Source organism: Danio rerio, chromosome 3 (assembly GCF_049306965.1).
Source record: "Danio rerio strain Tuebingen ecotype United States chromosome 3, GRCz12tu, whole genome shotgun sequence".
NCBI classification, from domain to species: domain Eukaryota; kingdom Metazoa; phylum Chordata; class Actinopteri; order Cypriniformes; family Danionidae; genus Danio; species Danio rerio.
In genome coordinates, this window is record NC_133178.1 from 3,679,707 (window position 1) to 3,695,398 (window position 15,692).

The 15,692-nt window shown below is 39.0% G+C and overlaps 1 protein-coding gene across 2 annotated transcripts; it reads right to left on the reverse strand.

Moving 5' to 3' along the window:
* Window positions 1-465: 465 nt before the first annotated feature.
* LOC101885345 (uncharacterized) lies at window positions 466-15,144 on the reverse strand. Of its 2 annotated transcripts, XR_012400701.1 has the most exons (4): window positions 15,098-15,144; window positions 5,615-5,735; window positions 5,159-5,226; window positions 466-5,066 (listed from the first exon to the last, which is right to left on the reverse strand). XR_012400701.1 is itself a non-coding variant. In XM_021472568.3 (3 exons), exon 3 carries the CDS (start codon window positions 12,796-12,798, stop codon window positions 11,503-11,505), a length of 1,296 nt encoding a protein of 431 aa, XP_021328243.2. In that variant the 5' UTR covers window positions 12,799-12,895; window positions 12,987-13,054; window positions 15,098-15,144; the 3' UTR covers window positions 8,070-11,502. The 2 variants fall into 2 exon arrangements, 1 of the variants encoding a protein (XP_021328243.2); XM_021472568.3 differs by lacking the exons at window positions 466-5,066; window positions 5,159-5,226; window positions 5,615-5,735 and adding exons at window positions 8,070-12,895; window positions 12,987-13,054.
* Between the last annotated feature and the right edge of the window lie 548 nt (window positions 15,145-15,692).

The following is a 15,692-nucleotide window of genomic DNA, read 5'->3' on the forward strand; positions in this document are numbered from 1 at the left end:
GACCATTAACTCACCTTTACTTGTTCAAAACCGGGTTTATTATTATTTTTTCTGATGTTAAACAATAATATCCAATAACTTGTAATGTCTGTGGTTGTTGAAAACTTGAATGCTGATTTAAGATTGTTCTTTTGTTTATTATTTTATTATTTATATTGTCAGACAGCTAAAACATTTTACTAAATGCAAAAAATCAGCTGCACAAAGCAATTGCCATACTGAAAATCTTATAAAATTGATAGATATAAAGATTATTTTTGATAGATTATAAAGAATTATCGTGATCATTTTTTTTGGCATATCGCCCAGCTCTACTCTCAAATATGCACTGCTCATGCACACATTTTCTTGCACGCTCTCAGTACACTGTTCCCTCCTCCTTTCGTGCTTTTTGAGATGATTTATATTAGTACACTTTTTATTACCAATTGTCACCGGATGTCAAGGGAGCGAAGACAAGAGGTTGGATCCAAATGCAATTTTTAATGAAAAAGATTATTCGTGCAGGCAAAAACAAATGAGGTCAAAAAACAAGAACTCAGGTATCATGAGGGGCATCGAAAAATGCAAAAACAAAGCGATGATCAAAGTACAAAAAGTTACAAAACAGTCATCAAAACATAACTAGAAAAACTAAACAGGGCGACACTCTCTTAAACCATACAGGTACTGACAAACAAAGATTCCGCCTTGACTGGTGTGTGCAATGTGTATAGTCCAAACCATTGATGATGACGATATTCAGCTGTGTGTGATTAATGGTGACTGGTTTGTGCAAAGGCATGCTGGGATATGTAGTTCATGAATGACATGTGTAGTATGCCAGCGATCTTTCAGGAACAGATTGCTGGTTATGTGACACCAATAACCAAAATACTAAAATAGACTTACATATTACATTTTTAATCTAATAAACCATCACATTTTTGGCTGTGTGTTATATGATGAGATATTTCCAATTTCAAACACTTAAAGAGAAGAGAGTTGTTTTATTTTAAAAACTCTTATAAAACATCCAAAAGATGCACCATAGTAATAAAATAAAAAATAAAAAACATTTAAATATAACGCAAGCAGAAATGTAACTGATAGAAAATAGGGAACTTGATTAGGTATTATAGCCTACTGCACTATTCACTCTTCAAATAAATCTCACTATCAATCCCATTTTATCACTAAAATAAAGTGAACACGTGTCTGCTGTACAGCGTTTTGTAAAGCACAGTAAAGTGCTTCAATTAATCAGTTGTGGTAACACTATAGTTGCTATGGTAACACAACAAGTGTAATATAAACAAATTACCCAGTGCTGTGTTTTTTTTTTTTTTTTTTTTTTTTTACAATAAAGGGTATATTATACTACAATTCACCACACTTTACTGTAGTAAAACTACACTGTATTTCATTTTATCAGTTCACTATTCTTAATTCTACAGTATGCTGAAGCATCTCTGGAGAGTAAAAGCTTGAAAGGAAAAATTGTGAGTCCGCATCGCCTGACGGAGCGAGAGCAGATCATTCGCATGTGAGCAGCCAGTGTTTCGAGAGCTCGCGAGCAGTTTTGTTCACAAACAGAGGAAACTGCCGCGTGAGCAAAGAGATTCCCTCGCTTGAATTACACAAATGCGCTCCCGACTTACAAAACTGCGCTTACGGCATTTGTCAGTGAAATAACGCCATACTCTGCCAGCCGAAATCATGTCGCGCGTACTCAAAGCGAAATTCCGCAAACACAGCGATGACGTCACATTCACGGCGCGCAATGAGTTTAAAGGGTCACGAAACACCAAAACACATGTTCTGAGCTGTTGACAGTCGTATATGTGTCCCACACTGCTAAAAACACTATTAGGACACCTATATTTCACTAAAAAGAGAAAATTGGTTGTTTTTGCGTTATTTCGAGCACATTCGTACTTCCGGTTTGAAACAAATTTTTAAAGCTGCGTCACGTCCATGAGATCTTAGCGTGTATTCCAGCGTGTAGACTGGACGTCTGTACCTGGGAGTACCGTATTACGTCTCTGAGTGTACTGCATTGATTCATGAGTTTGGCTTGGTTCAAACCAATCAGCATGCTCTATTGAGTATGCGGTGCAACTTCATTAATATGCATGATAGCTTCGAAGACGGCACCTGAAACAGTGTTCAGACGGCAGAGAGACGACATGTTGTGTTGCCAAAAGAAGTGGGACAAGAATAAGAATTGTTTGGATATACGGGTCGTCAGAGATGCTTTTATAATGTGCTGCAGTGAAGGTTTTGTTTTCATTTTCCTGCTATGAGAGCGCAGCTGGACTCACGTGTGGATCAGTGCATGCGACGTGCGGCAGAAATATGTTTGCACAGAACATTTTTTACTAGAGAGCTTTTTGCATCTGGAAATGGTGAAATCTGGATTTGCTGCTCGTCCCCTTTAAAAAAAAACACAGCTCCAGTGTGTGTTGATTGCCCTGTCTACAGATTTGATAAGTGTGTGTGATCAACGCCCTTTCTTTGTTCATTCAGATGGCAAAGTTATAGTTTGTATGGTCAGCAGTACTCTTTCAGTGTTTAAAGACAGACCTTATAGTCAAAATGATTTCTAAGTTACTTAGTTTACGTTAACATCACTACAATATTATGGAATAAAAGATCCGCTGTAAATGGTGCTCTCTGTGTGTAAACACGTGAACACTGCAAGCAAACTTGTCACAAAATGCGGCGGATAGTCTACACACACATGGCTTTCTGACCTACTGAGTGCATCTAAGTTACCGAGAAATCTGCAAAATAAATTTCCGAATAAAGCGCAGGAGCTGTCGGTAACTCGTGTATTTTTGGACTAACAATAATATAAAAATGACTCCCGAGCGAGCGAGCACGCGTATGTATGTGTGTGAATGAGACAGCGTGATGCTGCATTTAGCTCGTTTGATGCTGTCTGTGTGTGTGTGTGTGTGTGTGTGTGTACGTGTTTTTGTGACATATCAGGACACAAATCTGTATAATGACATAGGTATGACACAGGTATTACAAAAAGGGGGTGAAATATGAGGACATTGGTGACGTCCTCATTTCTCAAAATGCTTATAAATTCTACAGGATGAGTTTAATCAGAGAGTAAAGCTGCACACAGTCTACTGAGATGGTTGGGTTTAGGGGTGGGGTGGGGTGAGTTCAATATAATATACGGTTTGGAGTGTATAAAATGAATGGAAACCTATGTAATGTCCCCACTTTTCACAAAAACAAACATATGTGTGTGTATGTGTTTAAATGAGAGAGCGTGATGTTGCTGTCTGTGTGTGTCACTTGCTTGACATGCCTGGTGCTGTGTGTGTGTGTTTATACAAATAGGCTGTCTGGACTCTGTATAGCTGGGTGGTTTTTGGTTTTGTTCTCCCCCGTCCATTAGCGGGTAGAAAATAGAGCGGGTCGGGCAGCAGGACAATGAATGCTAAACAGCAGCGGGAGCGGTCGGTTTGGGCAGGATTTAAAATTTAGTCTGAGTGGTTGCTAGGTAGTTGCTAAAGCATTGCTAGGCAGTTCCTAGGGTGTTCTGAGTGCTTGCTAGGCAGTTGGCAGAAATTTTCATGTTTTTTCTGGGTATTTTTTCACAGTGTGTGTCTACTTCAGCCTCAGTGATTGACTGTACTCCGCCAGATCATCATCAGCAACATTTAGTGCTGACATTTTCGGGATGCTAATTCTGACCTCAACTGTAGCACTACGTGATTTTTTACTTTTGTCTTGTCCAGTCCACGTCACATGCCTGATCTCATCTCTGTGTATTTGAACAGCCCACATACAGAAGCTCAGCCCTGAGATATTCTCAAGATCCTTCACTGATGTCTCGTATCTCCTTAGAAAGTCATGCATGGGTTCTTTAGTCTCCTTTCTCAGCCTAAGGTCTTCTATTATTTTAGCTTTGTCATTGTAAATCACATAGCAGATCGGCTCTGACACTGTGCCGTCATGATTTTCCTCAATAATCACCTTATAGAAGTAATCCGGCACTGCCTTAGTTGACACTTTGCTTCTTTGGGTTGCTAAGTTCGAGTCTAGTATTGGTCCAGTGTACACGTGGACGTTACGGATCTTGCTTTCATTTTTCTTATTGCGACACATATTCTCTATTGCTTTCCACGGGATTCTGTTTAACTTAGGGTCCTGCGGTGACATGTTAGAGTCTTCAAAAGTGTCATCAAAGACTTCCTGACACCACCTGTGATTGGCTGCCGCAGCAAGATGACCGCGATCGTAGCCTGGGATATTTAGTGATTTGGCAAAATGACAAGATGCTACATAATTCTCAACTAAAGTCTTTTGGTTTAATATCTCATACACCCATTCGGCATTATTGGTGTGTTCGTCGTATGACATGACGTATGCTTTTTTGTTCCTTATCTCTTTTCTTGAAGGGCATCCATCTATTAATTTATAGGCAGATGTGACTGTTTCAGTTTGTTCAGAGGTGGCTTCCATACCAAACAGCTCTGTGAGTGGGATTTTTACGCCGATAGCTGGAGAACTTACAAACTGACTATCCAGAGCTGTTTTACTTACAGATAAATCTGCTGCTTGTTTGCGTTTAATGGCATGAAAACCAACCCCCTGCTCATCTTTCTCATCAGTTTTCGACTGAATCATTGGTTTTGCATGGCTTTTAGTTGATCTATCTGCTGGGCTATTAGATGGGTCTCCTGCATCTTCATCATAACTGAACCTTTCCATCATCTCAAACGTTATCACACAGGCCCACTGCTTTCTGGTGTGATCTTCTTGTATTGACGCAATTTCCCAAGCTCGTCTAATTTCATCAACTGACCACAAATGCTCTGTTTTAATGCCGCAAGTCTTTTCAATCTCACTTTTAACTTCAAACCACTGAAACCGGTTAAAAAACAAGAGCAAACCCTCGGCCATGTCATCTAAGTAGTCAGTAGGATCTTCCCTCCTTGGAGGAGTTGTTCTGAAGCCACTTAGGACTGATGCCATCTTGATTGAGTCTGGAGTTGAGGAACAGAAAGAGTTCTTGTGTGATTTAGCTTAACTTCTTTAATTTCTTCAGTGATCTGATCAGGCTGACAACGACAGAAAAAAACAACCCAATGTCAATTTTTCTCCTTCATTCGGTATGATAACTGATTGAGAAGCGAGGTAAAGATGGACTCACATGAACAGACTGAAGGTCAGATGAACACACACGTCTGCTGTGCTGATTTTACACCAGCTTTTGCTCTCCTACAAACACACAGACACACACACACACACAATGACACATTTTATAATGCATTCTCATTATTTGATGAAGCAAAGCCTTTTCAGAACATATATCTTATTTGGTATAAAAAAAATGCAAGTCATCGCCGGCTCGGAGAACAACACTTTACAAAAAGACTACATCGCAAACTGATCTGTAACCAATTAAAACACAAAACTTTAACCAAAAAATAAACTAGAACTACAACAGAACTTGACAAAAGACTGCACTGTAAATACTCAAAATACCAGCACACATTACAACCATGTCCTATGAACTAGTTAACACCTTTTTTTAAATAAACCAACTACTTCACTATTTCTAAATGCATATTTAAAGGATCTCAAACAAGTAAGGAAAGGAACTCACTTTTCTCAAATGGACGCTCACAGCTCTTGATAATCAGCTTCAGCTCTGTGTCGCGACTACTTTATGAAGCGCAGCTGTTTCTGTCATGCGCAGTTCACCTCTTCATGTTCGCTGATGGCCACTAAAGGGGGCACAAGCGCTGTAAAAATTACTGATGCAGATTGTAATACTTTACAGAGACAAGAGTCAATTCAGCTTCAGCATTTACTGAAAAGCTTTTTTTTTATTATTGACTTTAATAACAAACATGCAAATTCCAATCTGACACAAAAAGGACAATGAAAGTAACAATGATAATAAATTAACAGAGCAGATTAAAAATATTATAAATATACATAAAACTGTTAAAGAGAGAAGAGAAATAATAATAATAATAATAATAATAATAATAATAGTTATTAAACAGATACATTAATAACACAAATACAGCAAAATCAAAGGACTTATGTATCTGTGATAATTCCAAAATAATTGTCATAATAATCCAAGAATTTATCACTTTACTTATTTTTAACCAGTCTAAGAGCTTTAATAAAAACATCAATTTCAATTAAAAATGTGAAAAAGAAGGCTGCAAATTCCAGAATTATATTAGCACAAATATCATTTTTCTCCAGCAAAATTTTTATTCAACATTTAGCTGTGAACAATGTCTCAAAGTAGTGTTTAACATCAATTTACAGAATTAGACATAAAATAACTGCAATGAAAATTCAAATAGGCGCTGAAAATATACTACAAAATGAACAAAAGATGACAGAAATTAAAATACTTTGTTTCATCAGCTCACAGAGTCTGACCAAAGAAATTTAAATTTTAATCCATCTGAATGATTTATCAACCATAACAGTGAGCATGAACTAGCACTAGTTATACTTTGGTCATTTTTGAGCGACATAATAATGGTCTAATATTCATTCATTCATTTTCTTTTTTTTATTTTAGTCCCTTTATTAATCCGGGGTAGCCACAGTGGAATGAATCGCCAACTTATCCAGCACGTTTTTTACGCAGCGGATGCCCTTCCAGCTGCAACCCATCTCTGGGAAACATCCACACACACTAATACACTACGGGCAATTTAGCCAACCCAATTCACCTGTACCACATGTCTTTGGACTGTGGGGGAAAAAAGGTGGAAGATGGGGAGGAGGGGGGTTTCTTTAAGATGAAGATAGTTGTAGAAAGGAAATGAGTATATATATATTGTGACTTGCGATCCTTTGATTGCATGATCATGATTAGCTAATGTGGGCCAGCTGGGTCAATGATGAGCACGTGCTTCTCTCAAAATTAGTTTAAAATTAGACTTCACAAAATGCTAACTAAACCTTTGAATGTGCTTTAATTGAGGCTGGCAGGACCGATTAACCCACCCACACCCTTCCCTAAACCCAACCGATAGTGTTTTCAAAAGCACTGACTGACCCGCCCACCCCCGTCACTAATACCAACCGATAGTGTTTTCAAAAGCACTGACTGACCCGCCCACCCCCGTCACTAATACCAACCAATAGTGTTTTTAAATGCACCAATTGACTCGATTATTTTTGGCATAGATTTGCCATTATAAGAGTCAGGCCCGTGCAGAGACCGTCAAAAGGGCATGTGCAGGATAAATATTTTGAAGAGCGGGGAGGGGGGGGGATCTGCAGAGTGGATGCGCGCGTACTGAAGAGCGGTGTTGTCGCGCGCGTACTGATCAGCTGTGTTGTCGCGCGCGTACTGATCAGCTGTGTTGTCGCGCGCGTACTGATCAGCTGTGTTGTCGCGCGTACTCAAGAGCGGTGTTGTCGCACGCCTACTGAAGGGCTGGACCGAAGGTGTGCCGCGTCGCGGGGGCACTTTTGACCATTTTGGAAGGGCACTTTCTATCCAAGACTAAAAAGGGCATGTGCACTGCACAGGTTGAGCCCTATGTGTGCACGTGCCTGATAAGAGTGCTCTATAAACCTTGCTGAAACAAAAGACGAGGGCTGCGTCTAAAACCGCCTACTACTTAGTAGGTACTGCATTTGAATTTAAACGTACTACTCAGCCGTTAAAAAAGTACGTTCTATACAGTATGAATGGGAGAAGTATGAATGGAATTCGGACGTACTACATCCGCCATTTTGTTATGGACACGTGACCTGCCTGCGTCAGTTGTGTTGCTTTACTTCCATTCATGAATTCTCTCGCGGGGCATCATGGGATAGCGCAGCGTGCATGGGATGCGCACTTCAGAATTTCATCCGGGTACTTCTCACATACTGATTTTCGAATTCTATGAATTCAGACATACTACTCGGCTCGCATACTGATTTTAGCGTACTATATAGTATGGAAGTATGCCGTTTCGGACGCAGCCCAGATGAAACGCAAACTAAACCTTTGAATGCACTTTAGTCATGGCTGGCAGGATCTCCATTTAAAGACATTCTCCTCGAAAAAACAAAATAAACAAATACAAGAGTTTAGTTGAGTCAGGTTTGGTCCCCTTTATTTCTGTTAAAATTCGAGGACAATACATACACCTAAAACACAAATACACTTCATTGAACATACACACATGGACAGCACCTTTACTGTATAACTGCAGGTTAACTGTGCTTATAGAATAACTTTAACTGTTAAAAGCGATCAGTTTCTAATTAATTAGTTAAAGTTATTAGTAACTAATGAGGTGCACTAACTAATGAACTAACTAATGACTAATGAACTTTTCTAATTTTGATTGTAATGCAATAAGGTGCACCTTTAATGCTGATTTAAAACAATAATTATTGTGAGCAGCGCTATACTAATAAACACAACCCAAGCTCATTCTGAAAACGTAGCCCCGCGGACGTTTCTGGAGACTGCGATTTACGTGGCCGGATGTACGTATGGCCGCATTTGTTTTTTTTGAGCGAACACTGCAGGGCGGTCTGACACTGCTCCTTTTCTTCGCGCTCGCCGACTGCGACCGACTGCTCCCTCACCTCCGTGTGGAATGCTTTTCTGCTGCAACCAGTTTGTCCGCTCATTGTGTTACGTTGGAGGCGGTTCCAGAAATCAGGTAAGATGAAAAACAGAATCCAAAAAATAAAAGTTCATGACGGGACGATAATGCGGTGAAATCAGAAAACTTGGTCAAAATCGGACGAGGGCTTTTGCTTTTCTTTTTTGGATAGCTTTTGTAAATCGTCGCTTGGGTTTAGGGAAGAATGAGGAGGAGGGCGGCTGGGTCGCCGAGTTGATCGTTCAGTCATTCGGCCAGTCGTTCAGCCTGACATACGGTCGCTCGATTGCGGCCTCCGGCGGCTTTTTGCGCGAGAACAGCACGGGCGCGAACGGCGCGCGCTCCCTAGAGGCGTTCGAGACGCGAAAAAGCGCCGCACAGCAGCCTCTCGTAGATTCTCAAAAACAAAAACTGCACAAATACGTACCTCCTGGGATGTATTTCGGGGTCTCCAGAAACGTCCGCGGGGCTACGTTTCCACGATGAGCCCAGGTTGAATAAACTTAAATCTAATTAAATTAGTTACACTCTCTCTCACTTATTAACCACTAGTGAATTCACAGCAGACTCGCATAAATAATAATTCTCTTGTGTTCCAGGACAACATATACATAGAGATGATACCAACCATCCAGGACTTCCAGGACAACACTTAATACACAAATATACTTCATCTACACATAAACATCACCTACAGTTGAAGTCGGAATTATTAGCCTTTAACTTTTTTCTTTTTTAAATATTTCCCAAATGATGTTTAACAGAGCCAGGAAATTTTGACAGTATGTCTGATTATATTTTTTCTTCTGGAGAAAGTCTGATTTGATTTATTTCGGCTAGAATTAAAGCAGTTTAAAAAAATTTTAAGGTCAATATTATTAGCTCCTTTAAGCTAAATTTTTTTCAAATATTCTACAAAACAAACCATCATTATACAATGACTTGCCTAATTACCCTAACCTGCCTAGTTAACCTAATTAACCTAGTTAAGCCTTTAAATGTCACTTTAAGCTGTATAGAAGTGTCGTAAAGAATATCTAGTAAAATATTAATTATTTTCATCATGGAAAAGATAAAATAAATCAATTATTAGAGACGAGTTATTAAAACTACTATGAGTAGAAATGTGCTGAAAACAATCTTCTCCGTTAAACAGAAATTGGAGAAAAAACTAAACGGGGGCGAATAATTCTGACTTCAACTGTATATACTATATAACTACAGGTTAACCGTGTCTGTATATAATAACTTACATTTGATGGTAACTTTAACTTAATTTGATTGTAATGCATTAATGTGCACCTTTTGTAAAGCCGCTTTGAAACAATAATGCTGTTAACAATAGTAATGACATTGTAGAAAGCACTATAAAAAAATAAGCTTGAATCGCTTCACTGTCGGCAGTGGTGTAAAGTAACTAATTACAAATACTCAAATTACTGTAACTAATTACTTTTTCTCAGGAATTGTAATTTACTGAGTAGTTTTAAAAATGTGTACTTTTACTCTCACTTGAGTACATTTTTAGTGCACTATCTGCACTTTTACTCTCACTACTTTCCTACAAAAAAAAAAAAAAAAAAATTGGGTTTACATCAGAACTCAACGTCAACCCAATGTCACTGTCCAACGTCCAACCTAAAACCAACCAGATATCAACGTCTAATGACGTTACCACTATGACCTCTATCAGACGTTGAATTTTGTTTGCCATAACTGATGAATAAATGTCAGTATTTGACGTCAATATGATGTTGGTTTAAGATGTTGGGTCCATATTGGATTTTAATCCAACCCAAGCTCATTCTGGAAACGTAGACCCGCGGACGTTTCTGGAGATCGCGATTTACGTGGCCGGAGGTACTTAAGGGCGCGTTTAGTTTTTTTCAAGCGAACGCTGCGGGGTGGTGTGGCGCCGCTCCGCTCCTCCTCTTCGCGCTCGCCGGTCGACGGCTCGCCTCCAAGTTGAGGGCTTTCCCGATGCAACCAGTTTGTCCGCTTAGGGCACAGCGTTGCGTCGGCGGAGCGGAGGCCCTGGAGAAGGAGGAGCCGGCCACAGGGACGACGACCGGGATCGCATCCAGGGAACAGCAGGTTCCGGAAATCAGGTAATATGAAAAACAGAATCCGAAAAATAAGGGCGAGAATGCGGCGGGATCCGAAAACGCGGTCGAAATCGAAGACGAGGGCTTTTGCTTTTTTTTTTTCTGGATTGCTTTTGCAAACCGTCGCTTGGGTTTAGAGAAGGAGAAGGAAGAGGAGGGCGGCTTTTCGCGCGAGAACAGCGCGGGCGCAAACAGCGCGCGCTCCCGAGAGGCGCCTGAGACGCGAGAAAGCGCGCACATCGGCCTCTTGCCAATCTGCGAAAACAAAAACCTCTCGAATATGTACCTCCCGGGACGTAAATCGCGGTCCGCAGAAACGTCCACGGGGCTACATTTCCACAATGAGCCCGGGTTGTTTTAATCACTTTCTAACAACCTAAAATCAACCAAATATCAACATTATTTGATGTCATTATTGGACAACAAAATAATGTTGTCCTTAGACTAATTTAGACTAATTTTGGTCACCTGACATCACAACCTAAATCTAACCTAATATTACATGATTATGACATTGTGTGCCTGCTGGGCAATAACTAAATGCACTACAGGATGTTAGGCTTACAAACACATACACAAATGACATGTAAATGCATCAACTTTTAACAGCGTAATACTCACTACTCTTGAGTACTTTTAAAAGGGCTACTTGTTACTCCTACTCTGAGTAATATTTACAACAGGTACTTTTACTCTACTTGCACTACATTTTTATGCAAGTAATGGTACTTTTACTTAAGTATGCTTTTTCAGTACTCTCCACAACTGACTGTCGAATCATTATTATTATACGTTGCTGATTATTTAGGGATGCTCATTCTGACTTCAATGTGAACACTATGTAAAGTTTCTCCATCACCTTCTCCTGTCCACGTCACACTCCTGATCTCATCGGTGTACATCTGAGCAGGCCTTACAAAGATTTTGCCAATGATGCGCTTAATGTTCTTAATGTCCTCAGTTTTCTCAGTGTGCTCAATGTTCCCGATATTTTCATTCTCAGTGTTCTCAATGTGAATTCTGTATCTTTGGGTTAGAAAGTCTTGCCCATGTTCCCTCGTTTCGAGATCATGTTTTATTTTATCTTTGTCATTATAAATCAGATAGCACACTGGCTTTGATACCGTCCCATCTGTCTCCTCAATAATCACTTTATAGAAGTAATCTGGCACCGCTTTCTTGTTTCCGCTCTGTCCTACAGATCCTGATTCTAGTATAATTGTTCCAGTGTACACGTGGAGGTTACGGATATTGTTATCCTTTGCTTTTTTACGACACCTATGCTCTAAAGATTTCCACATGCAATTATTTAACTCAGCAAGCTGCGGTGACATGTTGATGAGATCAAAAGTGTCTTCAAAGGCTTGTTTAGACCACCTGTTATTACGAGCCGCAGAAAGATGACCTTTATTGTAGTCTTTACCTATCTCACATTCAGGAAACCTTCCAGTTCCTGTATAATTCTGAGCTAAAGTCTGCTTGTTCAGTATCTCAAACACCCAATCAGGATTATTGGTGTTTTCATTGTATGACGAGACGTAAGACTTTTTTCTGGTAATTTGTCTTCTTGAAGGACATCCATCAGTTAATTTATACTCTGATGGGACTGTTACAGCTTGCTCAGAGGTGGCTTCATGACCAAACAGTTCTGAGAGTGGGATCTTGATGCCGATGGCTGAATAACCCCTCTGAGATGCTCTGCCCGCTGGTCTGTGGGATAGATCAGGCGTCACAGTGCCAAACGGCTGCGCTGCATCAGTCAGACTAGACTGAGTTTCTGATGTTTTATGCTTCTCATAATCCAACCTTTGCTTTATCTGAAATGTTACCACGCAAGCCCACTGTTTGACTTTGGGATCATGTTTTTTTACCATTCTCTCCGTTTCATCCGAAGCTTTTTTAATGTCTTCATTTGACCATAAATGCTGGTTTTTAATGTCACAGGTCTCTTCAATCTCATTTTTAACTTCTAACCACTGAAACCTGTTAAAGTAAAATAACAAACACTCGGCCATGTCGTCTAAATAGTTGTCAGGAGGATCTTCCCTCCTTGGAGGTGTTAACATGGAGTCTCCTCTTGAGACTGTCTTCATCATGATGAAATCTGGACACAAAGTTCAGCAACAGAAAGAGCTCTTGTGTGATTCAGCTTCACTTCTTCAGCTTCTTCAAGAATCTTCTCCTCTGATCAGGCTGACAAGTACAGGAAAAAACAACTTGATGTCAAATGTCTCCTTCATTCAGGATGATAACTGATTGAGAAGTTAGGTAAAGATTGACTCACATGAACAGACTGAAGGTCAGATGAACACACACGTCTGCTGGAAAGATTTTACACCAGCTTTTGCTCTCCTACACACACACACACACGCACACACACACACACACACATTATATAATGTGTTATTACTATTCAATGAAGCAAAGCATTGTATATCTATCTATCTATCTATCTATCTATCTATCTATCTATCTATCTATCTATCTATCTATCCATCCATCCATCCATCCATCCATCCATCCATCCATCAACATCATGTCCTGGGGCAACATCATGTCCTGGGGCAGATTGGCCATCTGCCAATTCTGGCAAATGCCAGAAGGGCCGGACCATTTTTTAAATGTGGGCCGGTCAGTTTTATTTATTTGTTTATTTATTTTTTACATGTATTGTTTTTACATGCAGGCTGTTATTATCTCTTGCAAGATGTGAATATGATGATGATGATAATTGAAACAATAATAATATTATTAATATTAGCCAGCTGGTTTTGAGATGGGCTGACCGAATCAGAGATTACCAGACGTAATCAAAATCTGGCAAAGAATGTCAAACAAACAGTAAGTGCAACACAAGCTATTTGTCAGAAATGGATTGTAAATATCTATTACATGTCATACTGCTTATATTATTTCACTGTAATTTAAGTAGTGAATGTGCGTGTCCGTGAGTGGGGCTGTGTCAGTGTGGTAATGTGGTCTAATGTGATAATGTGGTCGGAATTTTTGTCCCAGTCCACCAATGATCATGTCTATCTGTATTCCAAACAAATGCAAGTCATAAGCAGCACAGCGAACAATTACCAAAGAATACATCAAAACTACTTATAATATCAGTGCACATCACAACCATGTCCCATGAGCTGATTTACATAAAAACTAGTCCTCCACTAAACACATTATTTCCAAGCTAAATAAACAACCTGTGATTTATTTTAAATGCATGCTGTAAAAGAGAACTGACTACAGGCGCTTATTTCCTCTTGCCAGTTCTCTGTTATGTTCACTTGGCAGTCTCCAGCAGCACAAACAATAGACACTGCAGTATGGTGGGTCTTGTAAAGCTGTGTGTGGATGGGCGTAGTCTGCAGCACATAATCGCGAAACCGAAAGTGAAACCATTCAAAAGGGTTCCGTTTGTTCATGTGTACTGTGTAGATTAACGACAGACGCTTTTAGCTAAGAAATGCATGTTGTCCAACATTGCTGTAAACATTGCAGCACTAGCTAAATGTGTCTATCATTAAGCTTGACCAAACGGAACCCTTTTAAAGTTTCACTTTCGATTTTGCGATTAGTTTTACCGCAGTAAAACGTGACATCCATTATTATGCTGCTGCTGTTGTTTTCACGTACAAATAAACCAATTTTAAAGATAATGATGGGTGGACAAACGTTTTCTTTACTTAAGAAAGTAACAGAGACTATCTCTGAGCTGTTTTATTCATAGTTTAGCCTATTCTGTTATATTAGTTTGTTCATTTTTGGCTGTTTGAACACAAATGTCCTGTTTATTTAGTGTTGACATTTCGACACTTTGATAAAAGGATCAAACATTAATCCTCTTTGTGTGTTTGTGAACGGGAAAACTGACGCAGCTTTGATCATCTGTTTTTTTTCCAGATAAAATAAGCCTAAATTAATCGATTTTCGCCCTTAAATGTCGTAATTAATAATGAAAATGTGAATGAAAACGAATTTAAAACTTCTATTATAAGCTTCTACACGCAAAAGTCGAAACTGAAGGTGTGGCATATAGTAAACATGAAACATGAACGAAAAATATGGAGAAAAATAACCCTAATTGTTTTACGTTTTATTTACTTTCATTTACTGTTATTTAACAGGTATATTAGTTTAGCATATGTAATATCACAATAACTTGCACCAGTAAATTATTTATGTTGTAAATAATGATCCTTTACATATTCATTAGTACGGAACAATACAGAAAAGAGACTGAAATCACGCTTAATCACTCTGTATAATGACAAACACCGTTACTCACAACAAGCCATTCACTTTTGAGTTTATTTATAACCAACTACACCATTATTTCTAAATGTATGCATATTTCAATGATCTCAAACAAGTATGGAAAGATTCAGAACTCACTTCTCTCAAATGGACGCTCACAGCTCTTGGTAATCAGCTTCAGCTCTGCGTCGCGACTTCAGGATCGGCTTTATAAAGCGCAGCTGTTTCTGTCATGCGCAGTTCACCTCTGCGCAATCCCGTCTCCAATCTTACAAGAAAATACTCCCGTGCCTTATGTTGTTTTTCAGTATTTTCACTGGAACAATATATTTAATAATGTAAACTGGACTCCTATTGTCATTAACTTATTTTCCCCTTACAAATAAGACTACAGAAACATCACTTAGTTCATATTGTTTACCCTACAACATTTGTCTATACAAAAATTGACTGAGTTAAATGCTGTTGTTGTGAATGCTTTAATGAAACTATTTCACATTTATTTATATCCTGCTGATTATACTCATGTAAATTTTTTTTGGATTAATATTGAAGCTTTCATTGCTCATAATACGTTATAAACATTATTCGTTTCTTATAAGCATGTGATTTTGGGTTATTAAGTATGATAAGGATCACTCTTTATAAGATGCTGCCTTTATTATAAACTCTATTCGGTTACTATGTAATTTTCACATTCACAAATACAAGTTTTCTTAAAGTAAACATCTCT

Coding starts and splice junctions, on each gene's coding strand:
- LOC101885345 (XM_021472568.3), bottom strand. CDS start 12,798: ATGATGAAGACAGTCTCAAGAGGAGACTCCATGTTAACACCTCCAAGG.